The 25,404-nt window shown below is 33.2% G+C and overlaps 3 protein-coding genes across 12 annotated transcripts in view; 2 read left to right on the top strand and 1 right to left on the bottom strand.

Annotated features, from left to right (window-relative positions):
- Positions 1 to 2,441: 2,441 nt before the first annotated feature.
- Positions 2,442 to 5,425, top strand: LOC108777286 (uncharacterized). The gene is made up of 3 exons (XM_018544125.1): positions 2,442 to 2,642; positions 3,330 to 3,617; positions 5,091 to 5,425. Exons 1-3 carry the CDS (start codon positions 2,442 to 2,444, stop codon positions 5,349 to 5,351), a joined length of 750 nt encoding a protein of 249 aa, XP_018399627.1. The 3' UTR covers positions 5,352 to 5,425.
- Positions 5,426 to 5,836: 411 nt separating this feature from the next.
- Positions 5,837 to 11,585, bottom strand: wkd (TBC1 domain family member whacked). The gene is made up of 5 exons (XM_018544252.1): positions 11,446 to 11,585; positions 7,523 to 7,688; positions 6,875 to 7,442; positions 6,363 to 6,632; positions 5,837 to 6,238 (listed from the first exon to the last, which is right to left on the bottom strand). The coding sequence occupies exons 2-5, from the start codon at positions 7,669 to 7,671 to the stop codon at positions 6,134 to 6,136; spliced, it is 1,092 nt and encodes a 363-aa protein (XP_018399754.1). The 5' UTR covers positions 7,672 to 7,688; positions 11,446 to 11,585; the 3' UTR covers positions 5,837 to 6,133.
- Positions 11,586 to 13,977: 2,392 nt separating this feature from the next.
- The window catches only part of msn (serine/threonine-protein kinase msn), a 32,114-nt gene continuing 20,687 nt past the window's right edge, over positions 13,978 to 25,404 (top strand). For 5 of the 10 annotated variants that reach the window (XM_018544305.1, XM_018544303.1, XM_018544306.1 and 2 more), the window contains exons 1-2: positions 13,978 to 14,714; positions 17,379 to 17,444. In XM_018544305.1, the coding sequence (XP_018399807.1) occupies positions 14,649 to 14,714; positions 17,379 to 17,444 (132 nt within the window). In that variant the 5' untranslated portion in view covers positions 13,978 to 14,648. The remainder of the gene's footprint in view (positions 14,715 to 17,378; positions 17,445 to 25,404) is intronic. The other 5 variants (XM_018544312.1, XM_018544310.1, XM_018544309.1 and 2 more) reach the window with 2 other exon arrangements.

Raw genomic sequence — 25,404 nt, 5'->3', positions numbered from 1 at the left:
ATTATAAAATATTTTATTTTTTATTTTAATCCTGTAATCAATTCATTCCATGTATGTTATCTCATATATGTTACTCTAGTTCTGACGCTAATTTTTACATGTAAAAAATATGTACTCAAAAAATGTTCTTTTATATCAGTTATCAATTTCCACTAATAGTAAAATATTAGATAGTCAAATGTATGCAGTAATAACTGATATAAAATTTTATTTTTTGGATGAACTTTTAAGTTTTCTATAAAAATCAAAACTAAATTGTTAACCTGTCAGCCTCGGTCTGCTCTAATGAAAATTTTCAAGATCGACTATTGTATAAAATTCGATTCAAGGTTAATATAATCGTACGGTTTCAGTTTTGATTTTGAATTTTATAATTTATTGAACCAATTATTTTTCATTGTACTAAATTGATTTTATTCACTTATTTCGACCAAATTGTATATTTAGTAGCCGGAAGTATTTAGTAGCCCAGTGTCCATTCCCGAGAATTGAAACATGCACGTGAGAGGGGGGGATATGTACCGGTGAAGGAAGTTAATTCAGTGCGTTCGCGATAGTATCTTCGCGAACGAGCGCGACGATTCACCTCGATCGAGTACACACAAGTTTTCTGACTGCGACGTACGTCCGTCGCGAGATACCTGTGCGCGCGATTTCAAGAGCGATACACAGGTCAATTTATTTGACCCTTTGATTATCGTGAATGGTTGCACATGTATCCGTCGATCATGTCGAAGCGGCCCGCAATGGAAATTCTCTTCCTTTCGTGTAAATAAATTGTAAATTAATTCCATTTCTGTCTTTCTTTCTCTTGCAGGAGAAACCTGATCCTCCTGCATGTGTGACTGAATATTATCTCATCTTAATTAAAAGCGGTGTTAATTTCAGAATAATGTAACACTTTTGTCGTTTATCACGTATATAATGTAATAACTCGTGCGATCGCCGGATTTCTCGCATCAGATCCGGTTTTTTTTTCTTTAATCTTTGTATCGTTCAGAAATCGAAAGAGATGATATGTAATGTTAAAAGATATCTCTTTTTATATTTTGTGAAATATACTTATATGTAATTTGTAAAATACGAGTGACGTTCGCAAGTGAAAATGTATTTCGGCTGCGTTATCGGTATCGCGGAGATTAGAACATTATGTATAAATAAATACGTAAGAAATCCTCTTAATATGTAAATACACAATACTTTGAATTGAAATTAAGTAATCAATTATTAATTATCAATTAATTTTTAATTATTCTTTTAAAATTACTCATAAAAATATTAATTTAAAAACACGCGCATATATATACTTACACATAGCATTTTTCGTTATGATTTGAAAACAAAATTTGAAAAGGAGTATTTTAATAATTTCGGTCTGACTTTTTCTAGAAATTATTAGCATTTTATTCACGTCTTAATAAAAGTTTTAAAAGTCGCTATGAATCTGAAATCAAAATTTCAAAATTTAAAATGATAGATCCGGTATGGTGGACCGAATGTAAAATTTTATTGGATTTAATAAAATTCTGAATAAATTCTTGAGAGAGAATAAAATTCTGTCCCACATCCTCCGTCCCATACTTCAAAAAATTCCCACGAAATATAAATAGATTCGACCTTTTTTATTTACATTTTGTCAGCTGCATTAGATACAACATCTTGAATTTTATTATTAATCTCTAGTATAATTTGAAAGCTTGTTAATTCTTTCTGCTATATTTTTATTCTTATTATTTATTTGTATTTCTTAAAAGTAAATTTTAATTTTAACATTTTTTCAACTTAAATATTTCAGAAACGATTAACTGGCTTCTAAATAAGGTCATCTACATTATTATATTTGAAGATTTTCATAATCCTACCAAATTTTATCAAATTCGATGAAGGTCAGTATAGTTTTCTCTTATTCAGACAGCACACAATATTTATAAAATGTTTATATAAATACGTATAAGATTTATTTTGAATATTTTGTAAATATTTTTATGTGATCTTAGATTGCACACATAATAAACATTATTACAAATATTATGATATATTTATTGTAAATGTATAGTAAATGCTACGAAAATAAGACATTTATAATCCAATAGAAATATTTATTTATATTTATCATAAATATTCTGTGCTATCTGGATATAAGAAAAACATATATAATATATAATATAAATTTATACGTTTTAAATGCTTTATTATAAGTGTACTTGTATATGCAAGAAATATAATAAAACAAATGTAAAAAGAACCGTATTAATAAATTATTACATCAGATGAATTTTCCTTTGATAGATGCAAAAATTCGATAAAAGCGATTCGGCATGAATTTATCACGGAAATCAAAGCCATCGCGAGCAACGCGGCTCGTCGTATCAATCTCATTGATCATTATCAGCGCACGATCGGGCGTTGCTGAATCGAGCGGCGAATATCTTCAGAAGGCGATGATCGAGCTCCAGGAATTAAATATGCCGTCTAATAGTCTAACGATGTACGATCGATTGTCGTCGATGAACCTAGGCTATCAGCAGGGCTATCATAAGCACCGCAAGGTCGGTATCAACAATGTCCATCAAGATGTGCAGAAGGCGATTACGGATGTGCCTGTCGAACATACAGGCAGCGGCATTACGAAGTATTACACGGTACGTAAATCTACTTTAAACAGATCTAATTTACAAAAAAGAAGTATAAATTAGTGAATGCACTTTAAATCTTTGGCAGACTGACAACGTGATAATTATTTTTTCTCATTTCACTTTTTACCCTTTTTATTATTTCTCAAATTATCATCTTTTCTAATCTCAATCTTTTTCTGTTTGATTATTAATTTGTAATAACTTGAAAATTCGATAATCTTTTACTATTTGTCTGTCTCTTTTTACTTATTGTAATCTTCAAAAATCGATTTCTTCAAATTCAATGTTTTCATCTAAATTATTAATCGTTAATAATCTGGAAACTTGGTCATTATTTATAATTGTCTTTTTTATCTTTTTCTCTTTATTGTATTTTTTTTAAATATCAATTTTATCATTTTCAAACTATTTTTCAGTTTTATTATTAATCTCTAGTATAATTTGGAAGCTGGTTAATTCTTTCTGCTATCTTTTTATTCTTATTATTTATTTACATTTCTTAAAAGTAAATTTTCATTTTAACATTTTTTCAACTTAATTGTTTTTTTCCAGTAATCTGAAAATTATAATTATTCTTAATTGTTACTCTTCTGTCTCTTCCTCTATTTATTTAATTGTTTAAAATAGCAATTTATCCAATTTTTTCTTGAATGTAAATGCCAGACAGGCGATTAATGCTTGCAAATTTTCCAGATACGAGACTCTACCGCTACTGGTCACCCGAAGGTGAAACAACCGGAGCTGCTGGCATACACACGAGCGGAATTGGCCGCGTTATACAAAAAGGCTTTGGAAAAAGGGTCAGCGATCAGCGTAGCGTCGTTGATGCATGCTCTCAATGCCGCAGGCGGCAACGGCAACGGCAACACGCCGTCCGAGGCCGGTCATCCGCAGCTACCGGTTAAACCGATGCACAACTACTACTTCTTCCCGCTGAAAAGTTTCGCGTCTGAGTTGCAGAGGGATCATCACCAAGCCGCGGTAAGCGAAAGTCGCGAATCCGTTGCGCCATCCGTTAGGCGCGAGCCACAGATTTTTCCCGGCGCGGTGATCCGGTGTAACTAGATTTTACGCAAGTATATTACTTAGTGTATCCGTTAATTTAATTTATGCCGAAATGCTAAATATATACACATAAAAATCAATGTAGCTGTGTGCAAGCTTGTGCAACGCGAAATATATTTATTTTTTGGATAATTTTTTTCACGAAATATTATAGATACTTAATTGAAATAGGATAGGATTATTTCACATTTTTAGAGTTCGAGTACTATTTGTAAAAGATTTCATTCTTTACGATAAAAACTTTTGATATTTTTGCAAAGATATTTATTATTAAATTATTAAAGTTTAAGTGACTTCTTGATATTATTGAATTAACCAATAAAAAAATATTATTTATATTCTAGGAACCTTTCTTTATTGATACAAATTAACGAATTGAACCTCTGATATTCCGTATTATTCCGGAAAAAATTAATATGTCTTACTCTGCAAAAGTGACATCTTCTCCCTATACACGAATAAGATGTTACCATTTATGGGAAAAAATGTCACAAGCAATTAAATAATGAAATGCAATATATATTTGTATATTTTACTTGTTTACAGTCCATCAAGAGTTTAAGCTATAAAACGCATAAAGATATGATAAAACATATAAATTGAAGAAATATGAAAAACATTCAGAAACATGTTGGACATACCATACTTTTATTCATTTAAATAGCATTTTATTAACTTGAAATATTTCAAATTATATATATATATATATATATATATATGTATATAAAACAACCAAAATTTTTATCCGATTATTTATATTTATAACGATTATAAAATCGTTTTAATAACAGTATCAAACAGGGAAAGTTGTAGTATGTATTTACTGTCATTATCCCTACCCCCTCCTACCTTCCGAGTATTAGAGAAATATGCAATTGCAACTTTTGCGCATAACAATATTATAAATTATAATCTGTACTAGCTAAATGATTGCTAAGAAACACTATTCAAAACCATATATCATTTGTTCAGTTTTACAATAAGTATCAAAGCACAAGTCTTAGTTATTAGCGTACCAAATACCATACAAAGCATATTTTATGACCTACCTTTTCGTATTTTGTTAAATATTTGTCAATATCAATTGGCATAAACTTTTTTATAATTGCGTTTTTCTTGCCCATTGTTTATTACATACTTTTACGCACACAGGCAATAGAAGTTCTATAATAAAAATATAAATAAAGTAGCATCTTTTCCCGAATTACCTTATGATTATGAAAATATTATTTCTTACAAATATTACTCAAATCTTAGAAAAAGCTTGATTATTGAACTTAATTCAGATTTTTAAATACATATTAAACTTAATTCTATCCCTTTATTAAATATTTTTGGAATATGATAGCCAACAAACGTGTATTTGATTCACATCATTGCATTTTACAGATGATTCCAATGTACGCAGCTACGGAAAACACAGAGAGCACTCAGAAACAGCTTATGAATCCACTTTTCGTAGCGATCGGTACATTCATTAGCATGGCACTTCTGTTTATGATGGGTGTATTGTTTTTACCGAAACTACCACATTTAGAACTTTTCAACGCGCGAGTAGTCGACAATGATGATTTTTTGCGTTTAACAACATTTGTAATGAATGCCATAGACGGACGCAATCGCTGGCAGAACTTTAGCACAACTAGCTGAGAGTACGTAAAGACAAAGTACTGTGTTCTTATATTAGAGATTGAAAATGTTATCAAATGTATGTTTCGTGTAAAATGTTTGAATCGCAATCGATAAAAAGAAAAAAATTACACTGGTAATTGCAAAAGAAATATTTACTGTATAAACTAATACGAAATAAGTGTATTGTAGGTACTTTTATGCTATTTATAAGTATTGTACTATTATAAGCATAAAGAGATGTAATAAAATTAAATTCGTTCGATCAGTAAGGTTTACTTTAAGATAAGATCGGTATTATAACAAAAGATAATATATATATATATTTAGTATAACATTATAATATACTTTTATTTAAAAAATGCAATAAATTTTTGTACATAAATATTAATATTAACTATGAAGATAATCAACTAAGAATACATTAATGAGAAAATACTAAATTAAATAATACTACATGAATCTGCAAATGTATTGTTGTTTTTTCAATAGAATACGTACTGATAATGAAAGTTAATAATGAATAGAGATAAATAATGCACTCCAGCTGCTCAGGAAACGTGGATATGTATATTTATGTATGTGTGCACGAAGTTATGAAAATCCATTATCTATTTTAAGAGTGTACGTACCTATTCGCTTTTTATCATATCTCTCGATTTTATAATGTGAAAAAATTCTAACATACAAATTGCGAAATCTGTACAGTATCAGAAGAACAGAAAGGAAGGCACAGGTTGGGACGCTACACAATAGAATGTCACCATTTCGCCCCATATCTTCGTCTAACTATTACTTAATCATCAGTCAGTTCGATTGGCAGTTTCTTTCTCCGCCGCTTTTCTTTTCAACATTTGCCTCTGATGCTCATATTCAAAATCCTCTTCGCTTAAATTTAACCTCTGAATCTGCAACATTAAGAATGTTACAAATAATATAATATTTTATATCTTATTTTTATAAAACATGAAAATTGTTTATAATTAATTTAATTTTTTTTGTAATATTTATATTTACATAAAAAATGTATACCTGATAAACCAAGGCCTCCTCCTCCATGATATGTTGGGGTGGGTTTCTCAGAACTTGAAGAGTTTCGTATGTTGTTGGACAACGTTTAGTAAGGGAAGTGCGACCCAGACTACCTTTCAATAGTACCAGACCTACTTTGAAGATCACTTTCACGCCCTCGCAAAGGAACATATCCCATATGCGCAAGATACTTTCCCACGGTAACGTTCGCGTATAAACGCACAAAAACCATTCCGTCATATATAAGATTGGCTCCATTTTTTGTTTTTTCTAAAATAGTAAATACAATTAATTAAATCCCTAATTAATTTATAATCAGTCTATAACAATAATTTTAAAAATAAGTTATTCTAAAATTCTTATTTATGTTCGAGAAATATAAAAATTTTATTAACAACTGCAAAGTGTTTTAAAAAATTCCACTTATGATTAAAATTGATTTACAATTTGCCTTTCTAAAACGATCGATATAGTTATATTAAAAATTTACATAAGAATTCATGTGTACTAACTAGATGTTTATATGCAACGGGTGAGACTCTTTTTAAAAGAGCGAAGAGAATGTCTCCATCACGTAACAACGTTTCCATGCCCTGACTGTAATATCCGATGAGATACTTATCGCATATCGCAACAAGGCACCAAAATGCTTGCACTGCCGGCATGTGCATCAGCAAAAACGCAGCGATAGGCGCTTGAGCTTGGCAGTAGCCCACTTTACTGTTCAGAATGGAGTACGCCTTGAGTACTTGGAACAGTTCTTGTTGTCCAGGTGCATTCTCGACGAACATTTCATGATGTGGGAACTGACGATGGAGATCCTTCTTGATGTCTTCTATGTACTTGGGATCACCGGGTCGTTTAATTAGTTCTTCATATAAATTTGGATTTTCGTTCATTAAGAGCTGACCACCACATAAATTTAGCCAGGCGCGTAGTCTCACGGAAGGTGGTATACCCTTGCGGCATCTCTCGCGAACTTTACGGTAATTCGTGGTCATAAAAAGACTCCAATTGTTCAGCATCTGTATCCATTTTCTCTCCCTTCGCAATATCACATCGGGTGGTATAGATTGTTTCCTATTTCATAAAGTAATTATATTATAATAAAATTTAATTTTACCAAAACACTTATTGAAATGTTATTATGCTTAAATTACCTTTCTGGACTGTATTGCGAACCGCCTAGAAATCCATGGCGATCAGGTACGGTGGAGATTACAGAACCTTGATATATGCTACTGGCCTCTGACTCTGTTTCCCCATTCAACTCCTCCTCATCGTTGCGTGATACAACCGAAGCTGCCATAGCATCTTCCTACTCCTCTAAACAAATATTGCTTGTTATACAATATAAATAGCATATATACAGTATAAAAAAATTAATAAACAATATATATAGTCAAATTAATATGACGGGCAACGAGCCAAATAACAACAATAAAATTTAAATGAACAAAGACAATATATTAAATAAAAGATAAATGATAAAAACACAAACGTTTCGACGCCGATCGGGTCATTCTCAATGTTAACAAAATTTTAAAAAATAATCAACGAAATTATTACAATAAATTCTTTAGAACAAAATTAATACAATAAAAATTCTTTAAAACATTATGCGATATGTCCAGATATTAAAATTTTTGTAGTCAATCATTGAAGTCGTCAGATAAAAATTGCGTTAGTCCATTATTCAAAAATTCTTTAAGTTAGTCATTGTTGTGATAAAAGTATTACAATAATCGATATTATCTAAAAATTATCGCATTATAAATAAGCAAAAACAATAACAAAGATCGTTATTATGTATAATAATTAACAAAAATACCTTGTAAAAAGGTATTCTTTTTACAAGGTATTTTTGTTAATTATTATACATAATAACGATCTTTGTTATTGTTTTTGCTTATTTATAATGCGATAATTTTTAGATAATATCGATTATTGTAATACTTTTATCACAACAATGACTAACTTAAAGAATTTTTGAATAATGGACTAACGCAATTTTTATCTGACGACTTCAATGATTGACTACAAAAAATTTTAATATCTGGACATATCGCATAATGTTTTAAAGAATTTTTATTGTATTAATTTTGTTCTAAAGAATTTATTGTAATAATTTCGTTTATTATTTTTTAAAATTTTGTTAACATTGAGAATGACCCGATCGGCGTCGAAACGTTTGTGTTTTTATCATTTATCTTTTATTTAATATATTGTCTTTGTTCATTTAAATTTTATTGTTGTTATTTGGCTCGTTGCCCGTCACACTAATTTGATTTTTATATATTATCGTCGAGCCTTCTCTCAATATTATTAATATATATAGTATAAAAAAAATTGCAAAATTGTACAATTTAAAGTTTTCATTATTTTATTTTTTAATAAAGATATCAATGTCTAATAAAATATGTTATTCAGAAACACAATTTATACGTAGTAAAATTTATAAGTCATATATTTTATTAAATTTCTTTTTCTTTGGATTATGATTTATATTTGTACAAAAATTTAAATTAATAAAAAAATTATTATAATTTAAAAATATCTTATTAATATTTTTCTTTGTTAATCGGATCACTATAAGTTTTGATTACAGTGTTACATCTCTGTGTAGCATACTATCAATCAATTTGTCCATCATAGAATAACAAATTATAAATTTCAAAAATATCGTTTTTATTATAAAAATATTTCCAATATATCATAACGTATCACAAAAGGTATAAAAATCTATTATACCATTGAACAGTGTGGACAATTATGTGAACGAAATAAAGTTTCGCATTGTTTTATTTGATACTTTATATAAAATATATAAAAAATAAATACAAACGCCAATATATAAATTTTAAAACTACAAAAAATTGAAGATTTATTCTAAATTAAATGAATAAAAAAATCACATGACAATTATATAATTGTAAATCTTTAAATAATTGTAAATCTCTTTAAATTTACAATTGCGTTATTATAATAACATTAATTTTTAATATAGAGACACTGAACGCGTCATTAAAGCATTAAAAGCAAGAATAAAATAGAACTCGTGTATGTAATGTTCTGAAATGTGATATTTCATGTACACATTCCAAATATAGCATTTATATCTCGCCATAGGCGTATGCAAGATTTCAGTTACAGGGGGGAGGAAGCAAAATTTTATCTTCTCATACAAAACGTATTAAAATATATATCTATGTTAAAGCCAGTCTTTGAGGAAATTTTTGATATTTCTTCTTCCAACTTCTTTTTTTCTTCAGCATCGTTTTTCTATGTACACTTCTACTAACGTAGTTCATTGAAGCGATTTTCTGATATTGTTGAGAAGGTTTTCATGTTCGATGATATACAATAAGACAAGTTTATAATATAGATGTAATATAATGTCTGGTCTTCAAATTTTGATGTAAAATTATAAAAGAACGAATATTAACCTAATCAAAGTAATTCGCTTCACTTTCCAAATATATTTTCATCATTTTTCAGGCAACTGTCGGATTCCGCTTCGAAAAAAAAAAGAAATTGTTATGATGAAATTTACGATGAAAAAAATTGAAATAGCCATCACAAAATCTTTGGAATCACTTTTTATAATACATGTAGGTAACTGTATAAATTTTTGCCTAAAGTAAATCATTTCTTGAGCTTCCGCGGCAGTTTTCTTCAACTGGAACGCGAAAAAAAGAGACAGTGCCTCAAACGCTGCTTTTCGAACGATATAGTTTTCACTATTTTTTGAGATTAGATTCGCAGTACCGATACCTATTCTTATTTTAAAACTTAAAGATGACGCTTCAAAATGACTGCACGGCGAAAAAAAAATTCAAATTTAATAAGTGCTGTCAATTGAATATAGAAGCCGAGAATTAAATTGTACACCTAATATTTCATTAAAATATACACATATTTTTAATATTTTATCCAAATTTTATAGATATATTTGATTTTAGATAAGCTCTGGTAAGACACCCTAAATTTACGACACTTTACTGTAGAACCACCTTAAAGAATTTAAGCGAAGAATTATATTAGTATAAGTATTAAAAACGCTTGTTATATTATAAAAAATGACAAAAATAAGTTTCGTTATAAGTTAATTATGAATTTTTTACAATAAATTTGTCAACTGATAAATCGTTGCTTGTTTATACCGAATATTAACACCTTATTTTTGTCGTTAATTATATTAGTGATATTTTTTAATTCTTCTTACTGAATCTAAATGTATAAACCAATCATATTAAAGAATTTTACAACAACTGTAAAGCTACTTTCTCTGCTGAATGCGAGGCTGAATGCAGTCTATGATTTTCATAATAATTGAATTATTTCTTCCTGTCAAATTCGAAGGTAGAGGGGAGCGTCCCCCTACCAATTGCGTATGCTAATGGATCTGTCGAGTTGCTTGCACTTTTTGCACTTAGCACTTCGTTCTCTCCTTTTTTTTCAACATCTGAATATATATATTTATTCCGTTTTAAGTGCAGGCATTTTTGGAAATTCAAGCACCGCGAACAAACCTCGTGTATCTCTTCGCAGACAGTGCAAATATTGTAACATGTCGCGATAGTTCCGTTATCTGATATTATCTCACTATTTACAATTCATCATATTCGCGTACGCAAAATAAACATCAGTCAACCTGTCAAAAAATATATTTCGCGTTGCTTCATTGCGAGCTACGCCTCGTTAACATTCGTAGCGCGCACGTATTGACGCCTACTTCGCAATTGATAGATCACGACAATCACGAATCTACGCAAAGAGCGGTCCTATTTCCCGTCTTATAAACATGCACGAAGCACACGACGTGGTACAGTTTTATGACTCGTTGCAGCAATTAATCGCGACACCTTTGCGTATATCGGGAGACAGCGGCGCAAAGAGGAAAAGACGAAACGACATAAGACTTTTTCTTTTCGGACTTTTAGGTCGAGGGAGAAATATGTAACAGAATGCGGTAATCGGTATCCGTCCTGGATAGCGATCAACTACAAATGCAACTACGGAGGTTACGCACGCGATTACAGGCGCGACCATGCTTTCATATTCCGGTGACAATTGGACTTACCGTAAATTTTCGCCGAATTTGACATTTCAAGGTGTCACGGACGCACCCGTACGACTCACTACGATTCACTGTTGTGTACTATACGGCTGTGTATCACGGTGTCCATGGTGGTGTAACTCACATACGATTAGTACGGTATACACGCACATGTAAATACATGGCATTCGTATGTAAAGACCGTAGCACAAACCTTTACTGATTGTGTTGCCAAATGGCCCCAGCCAATTCCTCCAAGAGTTTTACCCCAGATCTACAATACGTGTTTTAAGCCTAAAATGTGAGATCTTAATCTTGATTGTGATTGGTCGATTTGCTTAAGCCTTAACACTAAAATTTCGTGTGATGGCCTTTAGGTTGTAAGAAATTAACCAATTACAGTGGAAATTTGTGGAGAATGATCGACTATGATTCGTCCATTTCTTATGGCTTAAGGCTTAGAACTTTATTGTAGATCCGGGGTTCAATCTTAAGCTATAAGAAATAGACGAATCATAATCGATTATTCTCCTCGAATTCGACTGTAATTAGTTAATTTCTTACGGCTTAAGACATAAAATACTTATTGTAGATCCGGGGTTATGCATTGAAGATTGAAATCATGAAGGAAGATATAAGGAGACTCCACTAAGTCTCGCCAGTCTACAAGACATGAACCCATTTTAGGTTTCGAGTTCCGTTTCCGATTCTCGACACTCGCAGCGCTCGTGAATTTAGTAGTGCTGCGCATAATGAGTGCGAGTAAGAGAAATGATCATTTCTCTTACTCGCACTCATCAGAATCGGAAGCTGAACTCGAAACCTAAAATGGGTCCACTTTTATTTTACGGAGTGGAGTCTCCTTATATCTTACTTCCTGATTGAAATTCAAGTTTAAAGGTGCAAACCCATGCAGCGGAATAGCGTAACGCGGAACGAGAGTAGAACCAATCACGAGATTCTCTAGAAACACGGAATGCTCGTTATTGGTTCTGCTCTCGTTCCGCGTTACGCTAGTCCGCTACATGGGTTTGCACCCTGAGGCTACTTTTACATGCAGCGTAACTTGCGTCAGCCAATAAAATTGTCTCATTTAAAATAAGGCGTAGTGGCTGATACAATTTGATTGGTTAACGCAAATTACGCTTACGCAAATTACGCTGCCTGTAAAAGCAGTCTAAAGATTGAAATTTTATCAATGAGGACAAAGGAATTTTAGCTCATTGTTTTGATTGGTCCAATTTCAATCTTTCGTCTCATTCTTCAATGCATAAGGTCGCAGCACAGACCAATCGGATCCTGATCCCAGTCTAAGCGCATTTTGCGTCAGCTAATCAAATTGTCTAGCTAATCAAATTAGAGTAAGGGTCTGAGCACAGAATTGTGCGTGCGTGCGTGCGCGCGCGTGTGTGTGTGTGTGTGTGTGTGTGTGTGTGTGTGTGTGTGTGCGTGCGTGCGCCGTAACACATTAATGCCTGTTTCCACCAATGCAGATTAACTTTAATCTCGATTTAACTTACTGTTAATCTTTTTCTAATTTTTAGAATTAGAAAAAGATGAAGAGCAAATTGAACTAAGATTAAAATTAATCTGCATTGGTGAAAATGGGCATAATACTCTTTCAGGACAATTAACAAGATTATTTTTGACTTGTTTACAAACGATTAGATTACTTACTTTTGCTTACATAGCACGTGGTAGCTAGAGTTCTGGATATCAGAGAAGCGCAACCGGCTTAAGTCAGTATCGCAAAATTACTAAGAAAAGTATTAAAAATGATATCTAGGACTCTAGTATATACTACTTTCGTCACGGTGATATGACATAAATACTACTATTTCTTTAGGTTGGCACTACTCTTCCTTCACTGACATATAAGTACATATGTGTTAACACTGCATGTGTGCATTGTATACATGCATGTACGCAACATGTAGCGATGTAGCGAATATAGTTAAGTCAAACGGCAGTCAACGAGTCAACGTGTGATCGCGTAAAGTCTCAAGTGATCTGTACTGCGGCGGAGATGACGGTTCATCACGGTGCTCCGTCGCCATGTTGATTTAATCCAGCGGTTGACGAGTGACGTCAGCGGGCGCGTTTAGCGGTGCGAGCAGCAAAGACGGAGAACAGCGCAAGGTTGAAAGAGAGGGAAGAAAGGCGTGCGCGATCTCTCCGCGACGATCGCGACGGTGCACGGCAGTGCACGACGGTGCAGTAGTTGTCGATGGACGTGAAAGACGCAGGACGTGGTACGTGAAGTTCGGCTCGATTCGATCTCGGGTTCGCCTCTCGTGTATCCGTTATATGACGATATCAATATTATCAGCGGCGGCTGGGATATACGCTTCACATTGGCGTAAGATCGCTTTTCTTTCGTATAAAATCGCGCGAGAGAGAGAGAGAGAGAACGCGCTATATCGAACTCGGCGCACCCTTCGCTTCGTGTTCGCGTCGCGTGCGAGCAAAAAAGCCGTGAGTGAGTGAGTGAGGGCGCGAGGGAGGGAGGGAGGGAGGGAGAACACGAAACGCGATGGAGGCGCGACGCTGTCCGGTTTGACCGCTAGACGGCCTCCTCCGGTGTGTATCCTCGCTCTTCTTCATTCGGCACAGGCTGTCACGGGCTTTGCTCCTACTCGACTCTCGCTCCGTGTCAGTAATCTCTCGGTGTGTGTTTCGCGCGCGCAATGTGCCGCACCGTTGCCGTTCCGCGTGCGTCTCCACCCTGCAAGATCGCCGTCACGCGTCTCGCCGCGGTTCGATAAGCGTATTCGCGTAGCCGCCGCGCGTAGTCGCTTCGGCCCCCAGGATCCCTCCCCTTTCCCTTTCCTTCCCTTCCTATAATATACCCTTCCCTCCCCCCTCCGAACTTTGCGCTGCTCTCGTCGGTGCTCTTCCCGATGCTCCTCCTCGTGTCTCCGTATAATGCTGGAGTAAACCAGCTATAAAAGCCCTCTGCGTTGTTTTTTCCGCTCTTTCCTTTCCCCGCCCTTGGTATTTTCGTCCGGTTCGCAAGTGCTCGTGAACGACGAGCTGCATGGAAAGATAACGCGAAGGGAAAAAGAGGGAGAAAGGAGGTGTAAACGGGCGGTCGCGGCAAAAAGGGAGCGACGACGACGAGTGCTTGCGAGTCTTGCTCCAAGTCGCTCGTACACGGTGTTCTCGGAGTGAGCTCCGACGAGCCGAAAGGGACACGCAACGAGAGGTAGCGCAAGTGGCGTATCAAGATGGCGCATAATTTGGCACCGAGCGTCAACTGCTCGCTCGACGACATTGACCTGAACGCTCTGAAGGTACGTATACGCGAAGATGATTCGCCGTCGCCGGCTGCGTGCGTGCGTGCGTTTCTCCTTTTCTCCTCTCTCGTCCGCACTCCGAGAGCGTCGGCGTGTCGAGCACGGCCGTTTTCCGGACCCACCTGAGAGGCCTGTTTCTTTTACGTTCGACATTCTTGCGACGGTTCTCCTCTTCTCTTCCTTCTCCAGCGTGGAAACGAAAAGGGAAGAACATGAACCGCGAGAACTTCAGCCAACTCTTCAGAGTTAAAAAGAACGGGCCCTGGTTAATCATCAACCGCTCACGCGCCTCGCTGATTAACCTCGCGAGAACCGACGAGGAGAGGAGGGACTTGAATCCTTCCTTTTCTTTTTCTCTCATTTTTTTTTTGCTCGTCGTGAATTTCGCGTAATATCGAAAAAAGAGTCGAGCGACTCGATGCATTTCGCACACCTGTCGTTGACAGTCGATTTTTTTTTTTTTTTCAATCGTGGTTTTTCCTCGTGGAATTTTGCGCGAAAAGAATCGATGGGCCAAAACGTTATCCACCGATCCGTACTTCCACTCCGGCAACACTGTTGACAGTCCGACAGACGTCACACGAGATTGAATCTCGCTGTGAGCGTGGACTTTTTTTTTACGTTCCATCACTTCTGGAAAAAAAAAGTCGGATAAAGCGACGTTTACATTGAGATTTTAAAGGCGTAAAATTTAAGCTTTAAACCGTAAAAAATTGATCGGTCATAGTTGATTATTGTTTTCCACACATTTGACTGTGATTGGTCAATTTCTTCCAACTTAAGGCTTAAAACTTAAGTTTTGCGCTGTAAAATCTCATTGTAGACGTCGCTTAAGTCAAGGGAGATAGTGGATCCGGGGATGTTATCTTTTAAGAATGCATACGCACGAGCAAAGAGGACAATTGTAATGCGTCAGATAAAAAAAAAAACAGGCGAAAAAAGAAAAAAGTTTACACTAAAAGCATCGATTATAGCTTCCTCGAGTTTACACTAAAAGCATCGACCACAGTTTCCTCGAGTTTACACTAAAATATCTTCGTCTCTTACAGCTCGCGTTCTGCTGCGCTCTGTTTCTCGTGTTTTTCTGTGAAAGATCTGTGCGATCTAACGTCACGATCAGCTTTTAAGATGGCTGACTATCATATTTTGCTGTCGGATTTTATAATCGTCAAACATTCCGTCTTGTTTCGTATCTCGTTTTGCATACGAGAGTGTTTAGTCTGTTTAGCAACAACTATTTTTTTTCTTGCGAGAGAGAGAGAGAGAGAGAGAGAGAGAGAGACTTTGAGCTAAACTTACACAAGTTAACTGAAGATAGGATGAATTGCCGACCGTTAAAGTATTAATATACATACAATATTTTAATACTGCATTTGCCAGGATTGGAAAAACCTGGATTTTTTAAAAAAAAAAAAAAAAAAAAGCTCAGCCCACTAAGTTTTATTGAGATTTTTTTAGGGGGGTTGTTTTAGAGAAAATTAATTAGGTATTTGATTTTTTTTCACGTTACATTTAATTTGTATTTATCAGTTTATTTTATATTATATATCATTTAATTTGCATTTATTATTATATTTATCATTTTATCGTTGTATTTATCATTATCTATTTAATTACCTATTCAAGTAAAATTAATTATAAAAGAATTTTGTAAAAATATAATGATAAATTTTTTAATTATAAAGAAACACTTCTGTAATGAAAACAAAAAGAAATGATGACACTATACGTATTATAAACTATTTTAACATTTATTTGGATAATTTAACGCTTAAACAAATTTTTGTTAAAAAAATTTGGTGTTTGTTTACGATCTTCAATATAATTCTAATAAAATTTAAAGAAATCCATAAATTTCTTTTTTTCGGGTAAAATCTAAGAAATTTCCTGGGTTTTTGGGATGAATCAAATAATCCTGGTATTTATTCTTTCATGAATTTCCTTTTTAGTTTGAATCTTGAGAGAGACCGTTGAATTAATCTTTTATTGTTGTAACTATTTTTATTTGAGGCAAATAACGAATCGTGTTATACCTACATCATTAAAAAATAAACGGCGTAGTCCACGCGAGAATAGATTTGCTCCTTGCACTTTGCAGCTGCACTCGTTCTTCAACATTCAAGTTTTGTTTTTAATCCTGCATCGGCTGCACCAGGCTACATTAGAACTCGTTTTTTCTTTTCACTAAATATCAAACATACATCTATCTCGCTTTAAGTTCCAAAGGGGTACAGCACAGTTGGAACCACAGAAAACAGACCTCTAATTAATTTTATTCCAAGTACAGGAAGGATTATTACAAGGCAGCTACAAAACACAAGGCTAGTCTAACCGGAAGCTTGCACCGACATTTTCTATTTATATCTATTTAATATTGATCCGTGGGTTCTCTCGTTCAACTAAGAGCTCAAAATGCGTTCTTTATTTTCCTCACATCGTCACAAATAATCTTTTTGTATAAGCTGTCTCTCCCTTTTTATCCCGACTTTATTTCATTTTTACTCATTCTATTTCGAGGAGTTGAGCAAGTTCCCAATTGCTCTTCCGTGGACGATAAATAATCGGAGAAATGTTCACCAGAGCGACAATGTTTCTCTTTAATGACAAAAAGGAGCGTTTTACATTTCGAGGATTCATTAATCGGTCGTTTTTGTGTTTCAGGAACCTGCTGGGATCTTTGAGCTGATAGAAGTGGTCGGCAATGGAACGTATGGTCAAGTTTACAAAGTAAGTATTTCTGTAATTTGCATCAGTTCATTGCGATGTTACAACAGAGAACAGCTGTGTGATATTTTTAATATTATTTCTCGTATGTTTAGTACCACTATTCCTTCTTCGCAATATAAATTCTTTGCAATACATTATTATTAAAATTTTCTATCAATTCGTGTTATTACGATTCTAGTTTTAATTTGTATTTTGAGATCAACAAATTGTTACAACTTTATAAATTGTTACAACTTTATAAACTTTATTTAAAATTGTATAATATATAAATCATGGTTGTGATCAGGGAAATCCGGGAAAACTCAGGAAATTATTATCAAGAAATTTATTAATCTAAGATAAAATTAAATTACTGTAAAATTCTAAGTTTAAAATTCATTCAAAGAATCTTTTAGGTTTTAATCAGGAAATTTTTTCAAAAAGTGACCGGGAAAAGTGATCAGGAAAATTATTTTTTTCTTTTTCGCTAATAATTCTGATAAGTGGATCTTCTCTCCTCTTAGCATCACATTAATTTTTATATATTACAACATAATTTTTTTCTTACGGTTATATAATATATAATTACATATATATAATACAAATTTACATTATTATCATTGTACATAAGAATTTTAAAGCAAGTTTCTAAAAATGAAATTTTTTGAAAACATCTTTTTTTAATGTAGAGAGAAAATACTTTATCCATTACTTGTTGAGAAACAAAAAGGTAATAAAAATTTATTACGCGATGTAATTGGCGGACAATTTGCATGAATTGGAAAATGTATAGGTACACCAAAAACACTAAGATTCACTTTGACAAATAAGGCTTTTCTGACTTAACTTTGTTATTTATTCCTTTTGTTTTTATTATGACGTAACGTTTACCGGTTTGAGTGCGCGATTCATCAATTATCGATTTCACAGTGGCGTGACAATTTTTTCTGTAATATTTTAAATTAACGAATACTCGCCAAAACGACGGAAAATAAAAGAACGGCATATGTGCGATATTTTCGCGAAAAGGATATAACACACTTGAGATTCCTGTGCATGAATGTTATCTTTTATATAATGTTAAAATTTGTCGAATCGATTTGATATTTTCTCCGATACACTTTATTTCACGATAACAATGCCGTATGTGCGTGTGTGTGACTAATCGTTATGAATAATTTTCTTGGAGTTATAATTATTCGAAAGCGAATGCTTTTTATAGTTGCGTCGTCTCGATAGATGATTTTATTGATCTCATCTTTATTTTATTTATTTATTTATAACTCATGGGACTACAAAAACTTTCGTTTACATGAATATCGCCATATAAAAATAAAACAAGTATCAAATATCTTCAAAATGCCATTTCTCGAATTGCCTAAGAAGATCCTAAACTGAATTTTGATGAGATCGCTGTTTTACCGATAAAATGCGTTGTATTGACATATCTTTACATACTACTACATCAATATCGCACGTACACATATATACAAATTTTCTAACTAATCTTTCATATTAAATATCTAAATCTAATTCTAAATACTCAAACTGTGATTTTTTTAACTCTTTTGTTTTTGACATAAAGTCGACCGGTTGGACTACGTTGTTGTTCATATAATACTAATCATTATGGTGACGGATATTTAAATCCGTAAAGGCAGTTTGAAAAAATTGGTAAAACAAATTCACTTTAAGATTCTCTTAATGATACATTCCAAAACTACTATATTTCACATACGGATGGTGCGTCTAATTTTCGTGATGTGTACTTTTGTTATCGTGTTTCCCGTTAGCAATCCGTAACTCTTATCTGTCAGGATTTAGCGCTGTACGTTCGTATACCACAAGGTCTACGTTTCCCGTTTAGGCGTGTTATCATGAGTCTCATATCCGACTCCCGGTCCCGTCTTATAGAAATCTAAGCCCGTACTTGCGTTACACACGTGGGAAACTTTCGTATTTGATATACGAAAGCAGCGTGCAGGCGTTGCGTTCTCGCGGTATGTCCCGTGCTCTAGTCGTTTCACGCCTCTGCAGACGAGGCGCGAGCGCGGCCCCTCGCCTTAAGAGCATCTCGACGAGTGTTTCTCTTGTCGCTGCGAAAAAAAAAAAGAAAGAAGAGATAATGATTTCCCCTTTGTATGTATCGACAAACGGACCCGCGATTGAATTGGTGAGCGCAGAAGTGGCGTGAGTCACATAACAGGAATGCTTATAGGAAATAAAGAAATCGCCTTTCTCCGTTTAATGCAAGTTGTTCCTGCACTTGTCGTATCCAATGCGTCGCGCCATATCAGAATATCGGGCTGACTGATGCTGTTGCGCCTTTCTGCTTACTCACAAACCTGCAGATGTCATTCTGAATTCGGTATTCTATTTCATCTCTTGTTCTATTTTCTGTTAAGAAACACAACAAAGATTGTGAGAATAATGACATACAGTGGCGCGCAAAAGTTTTCGACCAGTGTGACATTTTGTATTTTAATTTATATTATTAAAAAAAATCTGATAAAATTTAATTATTATCGGGTGTTAGTACAAGATATGAATAACGAAATCTTACACCAACATCTGATAATGATAAAAATTTTATTAGATTCTTTTTTATACATAAATTAAAATACAAAATGTCACTAGCTGGAAACTTTTGCACGCCACTGTATATCTCCGAGAATTATACACGGAGTGTGCACATGGATAGAAAAGATGCCCTATTCTTTCTGCTGAGATATAGAAATATAAATTTACGGTGGCCCGAGTCGCACAAAGAGAGGAAGGAGGTTCCTTACCTGTAACAGAGAACGAAAGAGACGGTGATTCACTTTGAAAAAATTCTCCTTGATGAGGTCGTCCTTGAAAGAATATACCGATGTGAAAAATGGTCACGCACGTGCGAGAGAGATAGATAGATAGAGAGAAAGAGAGAGAGAGAGTCTCGCGACCGGAAGAACCACGAGGATCGTTTAATATATGACTAGAACAGAAACTTTTACTTTAATAAAATAATAAGTATTGATATAATTAAATGAAAAGTAATGAAAAAGATTATTGCAATAATTGAATATGAGAAAATTTATTGCTACAAAATATGAGAACACTTTGCACTGACAAAACGGCTAAAATTTCAACAAAATAAAATTTTATACAAATATACAATTAATTCCATGTATGTCATTATAATTAATTACGTATGCATTACATTATGTGGAAACAAAGTATTAAGGAAACTGAATTTTCGAAAATGTATGTGCAACACGTTGTACTTTGAAATTTTGTCAATAAATGTTGAAACATAAGTCATTCGACACCAACTGGAGACAAGCATTTTCTCTCTCTCTCTCTCTCTCTCTCTCTCTCTCTCTCTCTCTCTCTCTCTCTCTCTGTCGTCTCGTTAATTTGGATAAGCGGCGAGCGGGAAACAATTTCCATTCCATTGTAAATTTCAAGTAAACAGTGAGAGAGAGATTACCGGAGGAACTCACGTGAGCTCTCCGTCCTGACAATAAAATGAAAGTTGTTCCGTGTGGTACAATTAATTTTCACGTTATCTGTACCCAGACGATGCGACCGCACGTTTAACACGGCCGTTCACGCCTCCATCGTAACGATCGACCTACTTAAACTCACGATGAATGAATCGCAGCAGGAGATTCTCGTGCACAGAGTATATGGTCGGGGAAAGATTCGCACGCGCAAATTTCGTATGCTCCTGTCGACGGGAAAATACATTTCTATTACGCTCGTATATGCGTGCAACGGTTCTCCACTTCGTGTATAATGCGTGGCACTCGTGCTCTTTAAACGCTTTACTTTCGTGCTATGTGGAGTGGACGGAGGACGAGAGGTGAGCGGAGGAAGAGGACAATGACCCGCTGCTGTCGATGACGGCATAGAATCAGTCGAACACGCACGCGTGTGCGTGAAAACTTGAGCGCGCGACGAATGTGCGCGCTATTTTGCCGAATCGTATTGTCCTGCCGTTTATCAAAAGACGTATTCTCTCCAGCTGAATTTCTTGCACGGTGCATTCTTTCTCTTTTTTTTTTTTTTTTTTTTTTCTTCAACGTAGAGAGAAAAGGCTGAAAGACGAATTGTGCGAGAACTTTAGCTAAAAAGAACAGATCTAGAATCAGAATTAGAAGCAATAATAAAGTTCGTGATGTGTCGAATCTGATTTGTTTAATCTGCTTTTGTTATTGTCACCGTCGCGTATCCTCGAGAGACAAATTAGAATAGAATCTAGTCGAGTCATCTGCATTACTAATCGTAGCGAAAGATGAAATTGACTTTTCGAATTGAAAATGGCACAACTCTTGAGTGTGCAAACATACTTTCGCTAATGAGAAGTAAATCCTGTGCGAGAAGTTAATATTATGGAAGGGAAATTGAAATGAAATTGAATGTGTATAAATATTTGCAGCGAAATTTATTGGGAAAGAAAGCAAGCGATACAAATAGCGTATGTCGGGTAAAATCGCACAAATGTGTAACGATTGAATTTATCATGAATTGTGATGATGCACTTTTCAGAAGAAAGGATCAAACTACCTTATATTTCTTGATATATTGGATCATTTATGCAAAATAATGATGAATTAATTTATGTAAAAATGATATTAAACATATTTTCTTTCTCGAAAATTGGTAACTTTTATTTACCTAACACAGTTTGATAATTATTTAACTTATTGCTAACTTAATCGATAAAAAAAGAAATCTATAGTCGAAGATCTGTCTTTGTGGATGGCTCGATCGAACGCTTCTTATCAATCATTTTGAGACAATCGATTCGTGTCGCTCGGTAAAGAGAAACGAATTGATTGCCTGTATATATCTGATTCTGTAACTCTTAAGAAGATTCTAAAGCAAAGGCCGAATTTGATCGATATCGACATAAAACAGATTCTTAATTTCAAATAAAACGCTACCTGTATTAAGTAAACTATGAAGTAAAACATTGTGTATATTTTTGCTCTATTATACATCTTAAATATACATCGCATGAGTGATAGATTATGTATACTTATAATAGATCGTACTTTTCCATTCACTTCTTTTGTAAGTTTTAAAATCATAATTTGAAGGTCTCATTATATATTTTTATAAATTATTCAAATTTAGGATGCTCCTTTTGGTGTATATATTGTCGTCAATACTAAAATAAAGAAATAAATATATGTGAGTTTTGTTAGAATTAGGTATGTTTAGAAGCCTATATACATAATATAACAAAGATACTTTAATAAAATATGAAATATTATTTGTGCAACCTCCGCAGTTGTTAGTATATAAAAAAAGTCAAATCAATAATTAAATCTCTTGAAATCTTCAATATATTACGTGATAGCTTATAAGGCTATCATAGAAATAAAGTTTTGATCCTAGATTTGAACCCTTTTCAGTGTAACAGTCAGAAAAAATATATAGTATCAAAAAGGCTATTATCTCTCTTCCTGGCAATTTCATCCCAATGTCGAAAAAGTCAAATAATAAAACAAGAATGAATAGATCTAAACTGAAAAAGTAAAGTACACACTTACTCAAAGTAAATTAATTAATATACATATACATGTGTGGGAAGAGTTAAATTGAAAATATTTGTAACAATAAACTTACAAAGTAAGAAGAGAGAGATTACGCCTTCCAAATTAATGTGAAATTTAACGAGCGTTTAGACAAAGGTTTAAATATTGAGAGAGTAATTCTCTCCGTAATTATGTATATTGTATATACAAAGAAAACCCCGAGAAATAACGAGAGAGAACTCATATTCTACTAATTAATCAACTCAAAATAGATAGGATTTAATTGGTCTGTTTATCGCTCTGTACATTTAACTTTCCGAATAACCTAATATACATATATCTATCATTTTAGATATTATGTTATGTTTATATATTATCATTTCAGATATTTGTGATAAGAATTAATTTTTTCGTTTTTTGTACAAAATGTATTTGTACAAAGAATTTTTTTTTATAAAAGTCTTATTTAATAGAAAATAAATGTTAATTAGCAATTCTATACAATGAATACATTCTGTTCTAACATACACGAACGAGCTCATGTATATTCCTGATTTTAGAAAAAAATTCTCGACTGTGTACGAATGTGAATACTTTTTGAGCGCCCAATAATACAATTTTTATTATAATCTTTGCTTATTTTTAAGATAATATATTTTCTATAATTAACATATTTTTCTGGGATATATAATTTTGAGAAACATATAGTCTATTTTATTCTTTATGAATAAATTGTTAATTACCCAGTAAGTAATGATCATTAATTAGTCGTTGAATCGACATCGAACTGGCACCAAAATCATCAGATCGATATCGATTCGATGATCATCAATTTGATGAGTCATTTCTCGTTGAATAATCTATTACTTTTTAAAAACAAGTTTTTTTTTTTAATATTTTTTTATACGAATACTTTTTGCATTTAATGTATGTATAATTGGTCCGATCGAAATCGCCATATTTAAGTTTGTATTCTATGATAACTGATTGTATGAAGATCAATTTTTCTAATGTTACTTTTTTGCTCGTCAATTCTGTTTTTTAATAGTATACGTATCTGTCGCACATATGTTAAATCGCAATTTAACCATTTGAGGAGTAAATTCTTTCTACCTGATGGATTTCTGTAAAATCTTGTAATTCCATGTTTATTTTTGGGTCGCTGATTATGAATCTGAACTCGGATATCAAAAATTCGATATGACAGATTCAATGATTGCCATATAGAGCTACATTAATGTAAATTGAAAATCTAAATGAATATAAAACGTGCGTTTATTTAATTTATTATTTTAGTAAATATTAAATATTGTTAATAATAAAAGCATGCAGCTTGGCTCATTAGTCCTTTAATTTTTAATTTTTAAGTGAATATGGCTTTCATGAAATTGCATTTTCAGTTTTCGACTTTTTCAGAAAGATAAAAGTCTAAATTTCATTGTTAGACCTTCTTAAATTTGCTGGAACATCTGTTTTATGTATTATGAATTTATGAAAATAGTTAGAAACATATTTTTAGGGATTTCTCGATCCCTTCTTTCTTGGAAACTTTATATGAGAGACAATTTTTGAAGTTTATATTTGCATTCAGCGCATTCTATTTACTAAAAAATAATCTTTCATGACAAAAATGCCAACATCTTTATATCTAAAAATTATATAGTGTAATTTTTATTTTTGCACAATAGAGCAATAACTTTTTATGAAAAATATAACATATAAAAAATTCTGGAAAATGTATATATTATATATTAACATACGAACAATATTCAGTAAAATTTTCAGCTTTTTTCGCCATATCTTTTGTAAAAAAAAATGCTCTTTAAAATTTTATTTTTTATAAATGATTAGAAAAAAACAATCGGTATAATGATTATGGAAAACATGTAAAGTGTGGTATTGATGTAATAAGTATTGATGTAATGTTATATAGTGATATGTCAATATGTCTTGTAAATCACATATTTGTATCGTAAACCGTACGTGTGTAAGTCGCATTTGATCGATAACACAATTAACTCCAGTATCCTCTTAAATTCTTGGTTTCGTATGAGTCAAGTGACATTTACACGTAGGCGGAGATTCCAGAAGCAAAAAGAGACAGCCGGATCTTGTTCTTTTCGTCTAGAAGCGAAAAACAAAGAGACGCACGAGACTATAGGCAATTTTGTTTGAACGGAGGTACATATCCATAGACAATGCTACGTACACAGTAGTTGAAAAAAGGTTGTACGTTTAAAGCATACGGTGACGTTTTTTTTCGCAGCATATACATCGCCCTCGGTCTATGTATCTTTCGATGATTGGAGAAAAATGAGATTTTTTTTTAATAGAGAGAGGAACAAGATATTCAGTATCTTATTTCATTGATGTTACAGTTACGTGTTTTTGTGTTATCTTCTTTTAATAATCAGATTATATACACAATTTGGTCACGTAGAAGTTGGATAGTTGTT

Source organism: Cyphomyrmex costatus, unplaced genomic scaffold, assembly GCF_001594065.2.
Source record: "Cyphomyrmex costatus isolate MS0001 unplaced genomic scaffold, Ccosl1.0 scaffold43, whole genome shotgun sequence".
In the NCBI taxonomy this organism is placed as follows: Eukaryota; Metazoa; Arthropoda; class Insecta; order Hymenoptera; family Formicidae; genus Cyphomyrmex; species Cyphomyrmex costatus.
The sequence above is the reverse complement of the archived record's forward strand: the minus strand, read 5'-3'. Positions and strand labels throughout refer to the sequence as shown.

Coding starts and splice junctions, on each gene's coding strand:
- LOC108777286 (XM_018544125.1), top strand. CDS start 2,442: ATGATCGAGCTCCAGGAATTAAATATGCCGTCTAATAGTCTAACGATG. Junction 2,643..3,329: donor GCATTACGAAGTATTACACG/GTACGTAAATCT, acceptor CAAATTTTCCAG/ATACGAGACTCTACCGCTAC. Junction 3,618..5,090: donor GGGATCATCACCAAGCCGCG/GTAAGCGAAAGT, acceptor TGCATTTTACAG/ATGATTCCAATGTACGCAGC.
- wkd (XM_018544252.1), bottom strand. CDS start 7,671: ATGGCAGCTTCGGTTGTATCACGCAACGATGAGGAGGAGTTGAATGGG. Junction 7,443..7,522: donor TCGCAATACAGTCCAGAAAG/GTAATTTAAGCA, acceptor TTTATGAAATAG/GAAACAATCTATACCACCCG. Junction 6,239..6,362: donor AGGAGGCCTTGGTTTATCAG/GTATACATTTTT, acceptor TTAATGTTGCAG/ATTCAGAGGTTAAATTTAAG.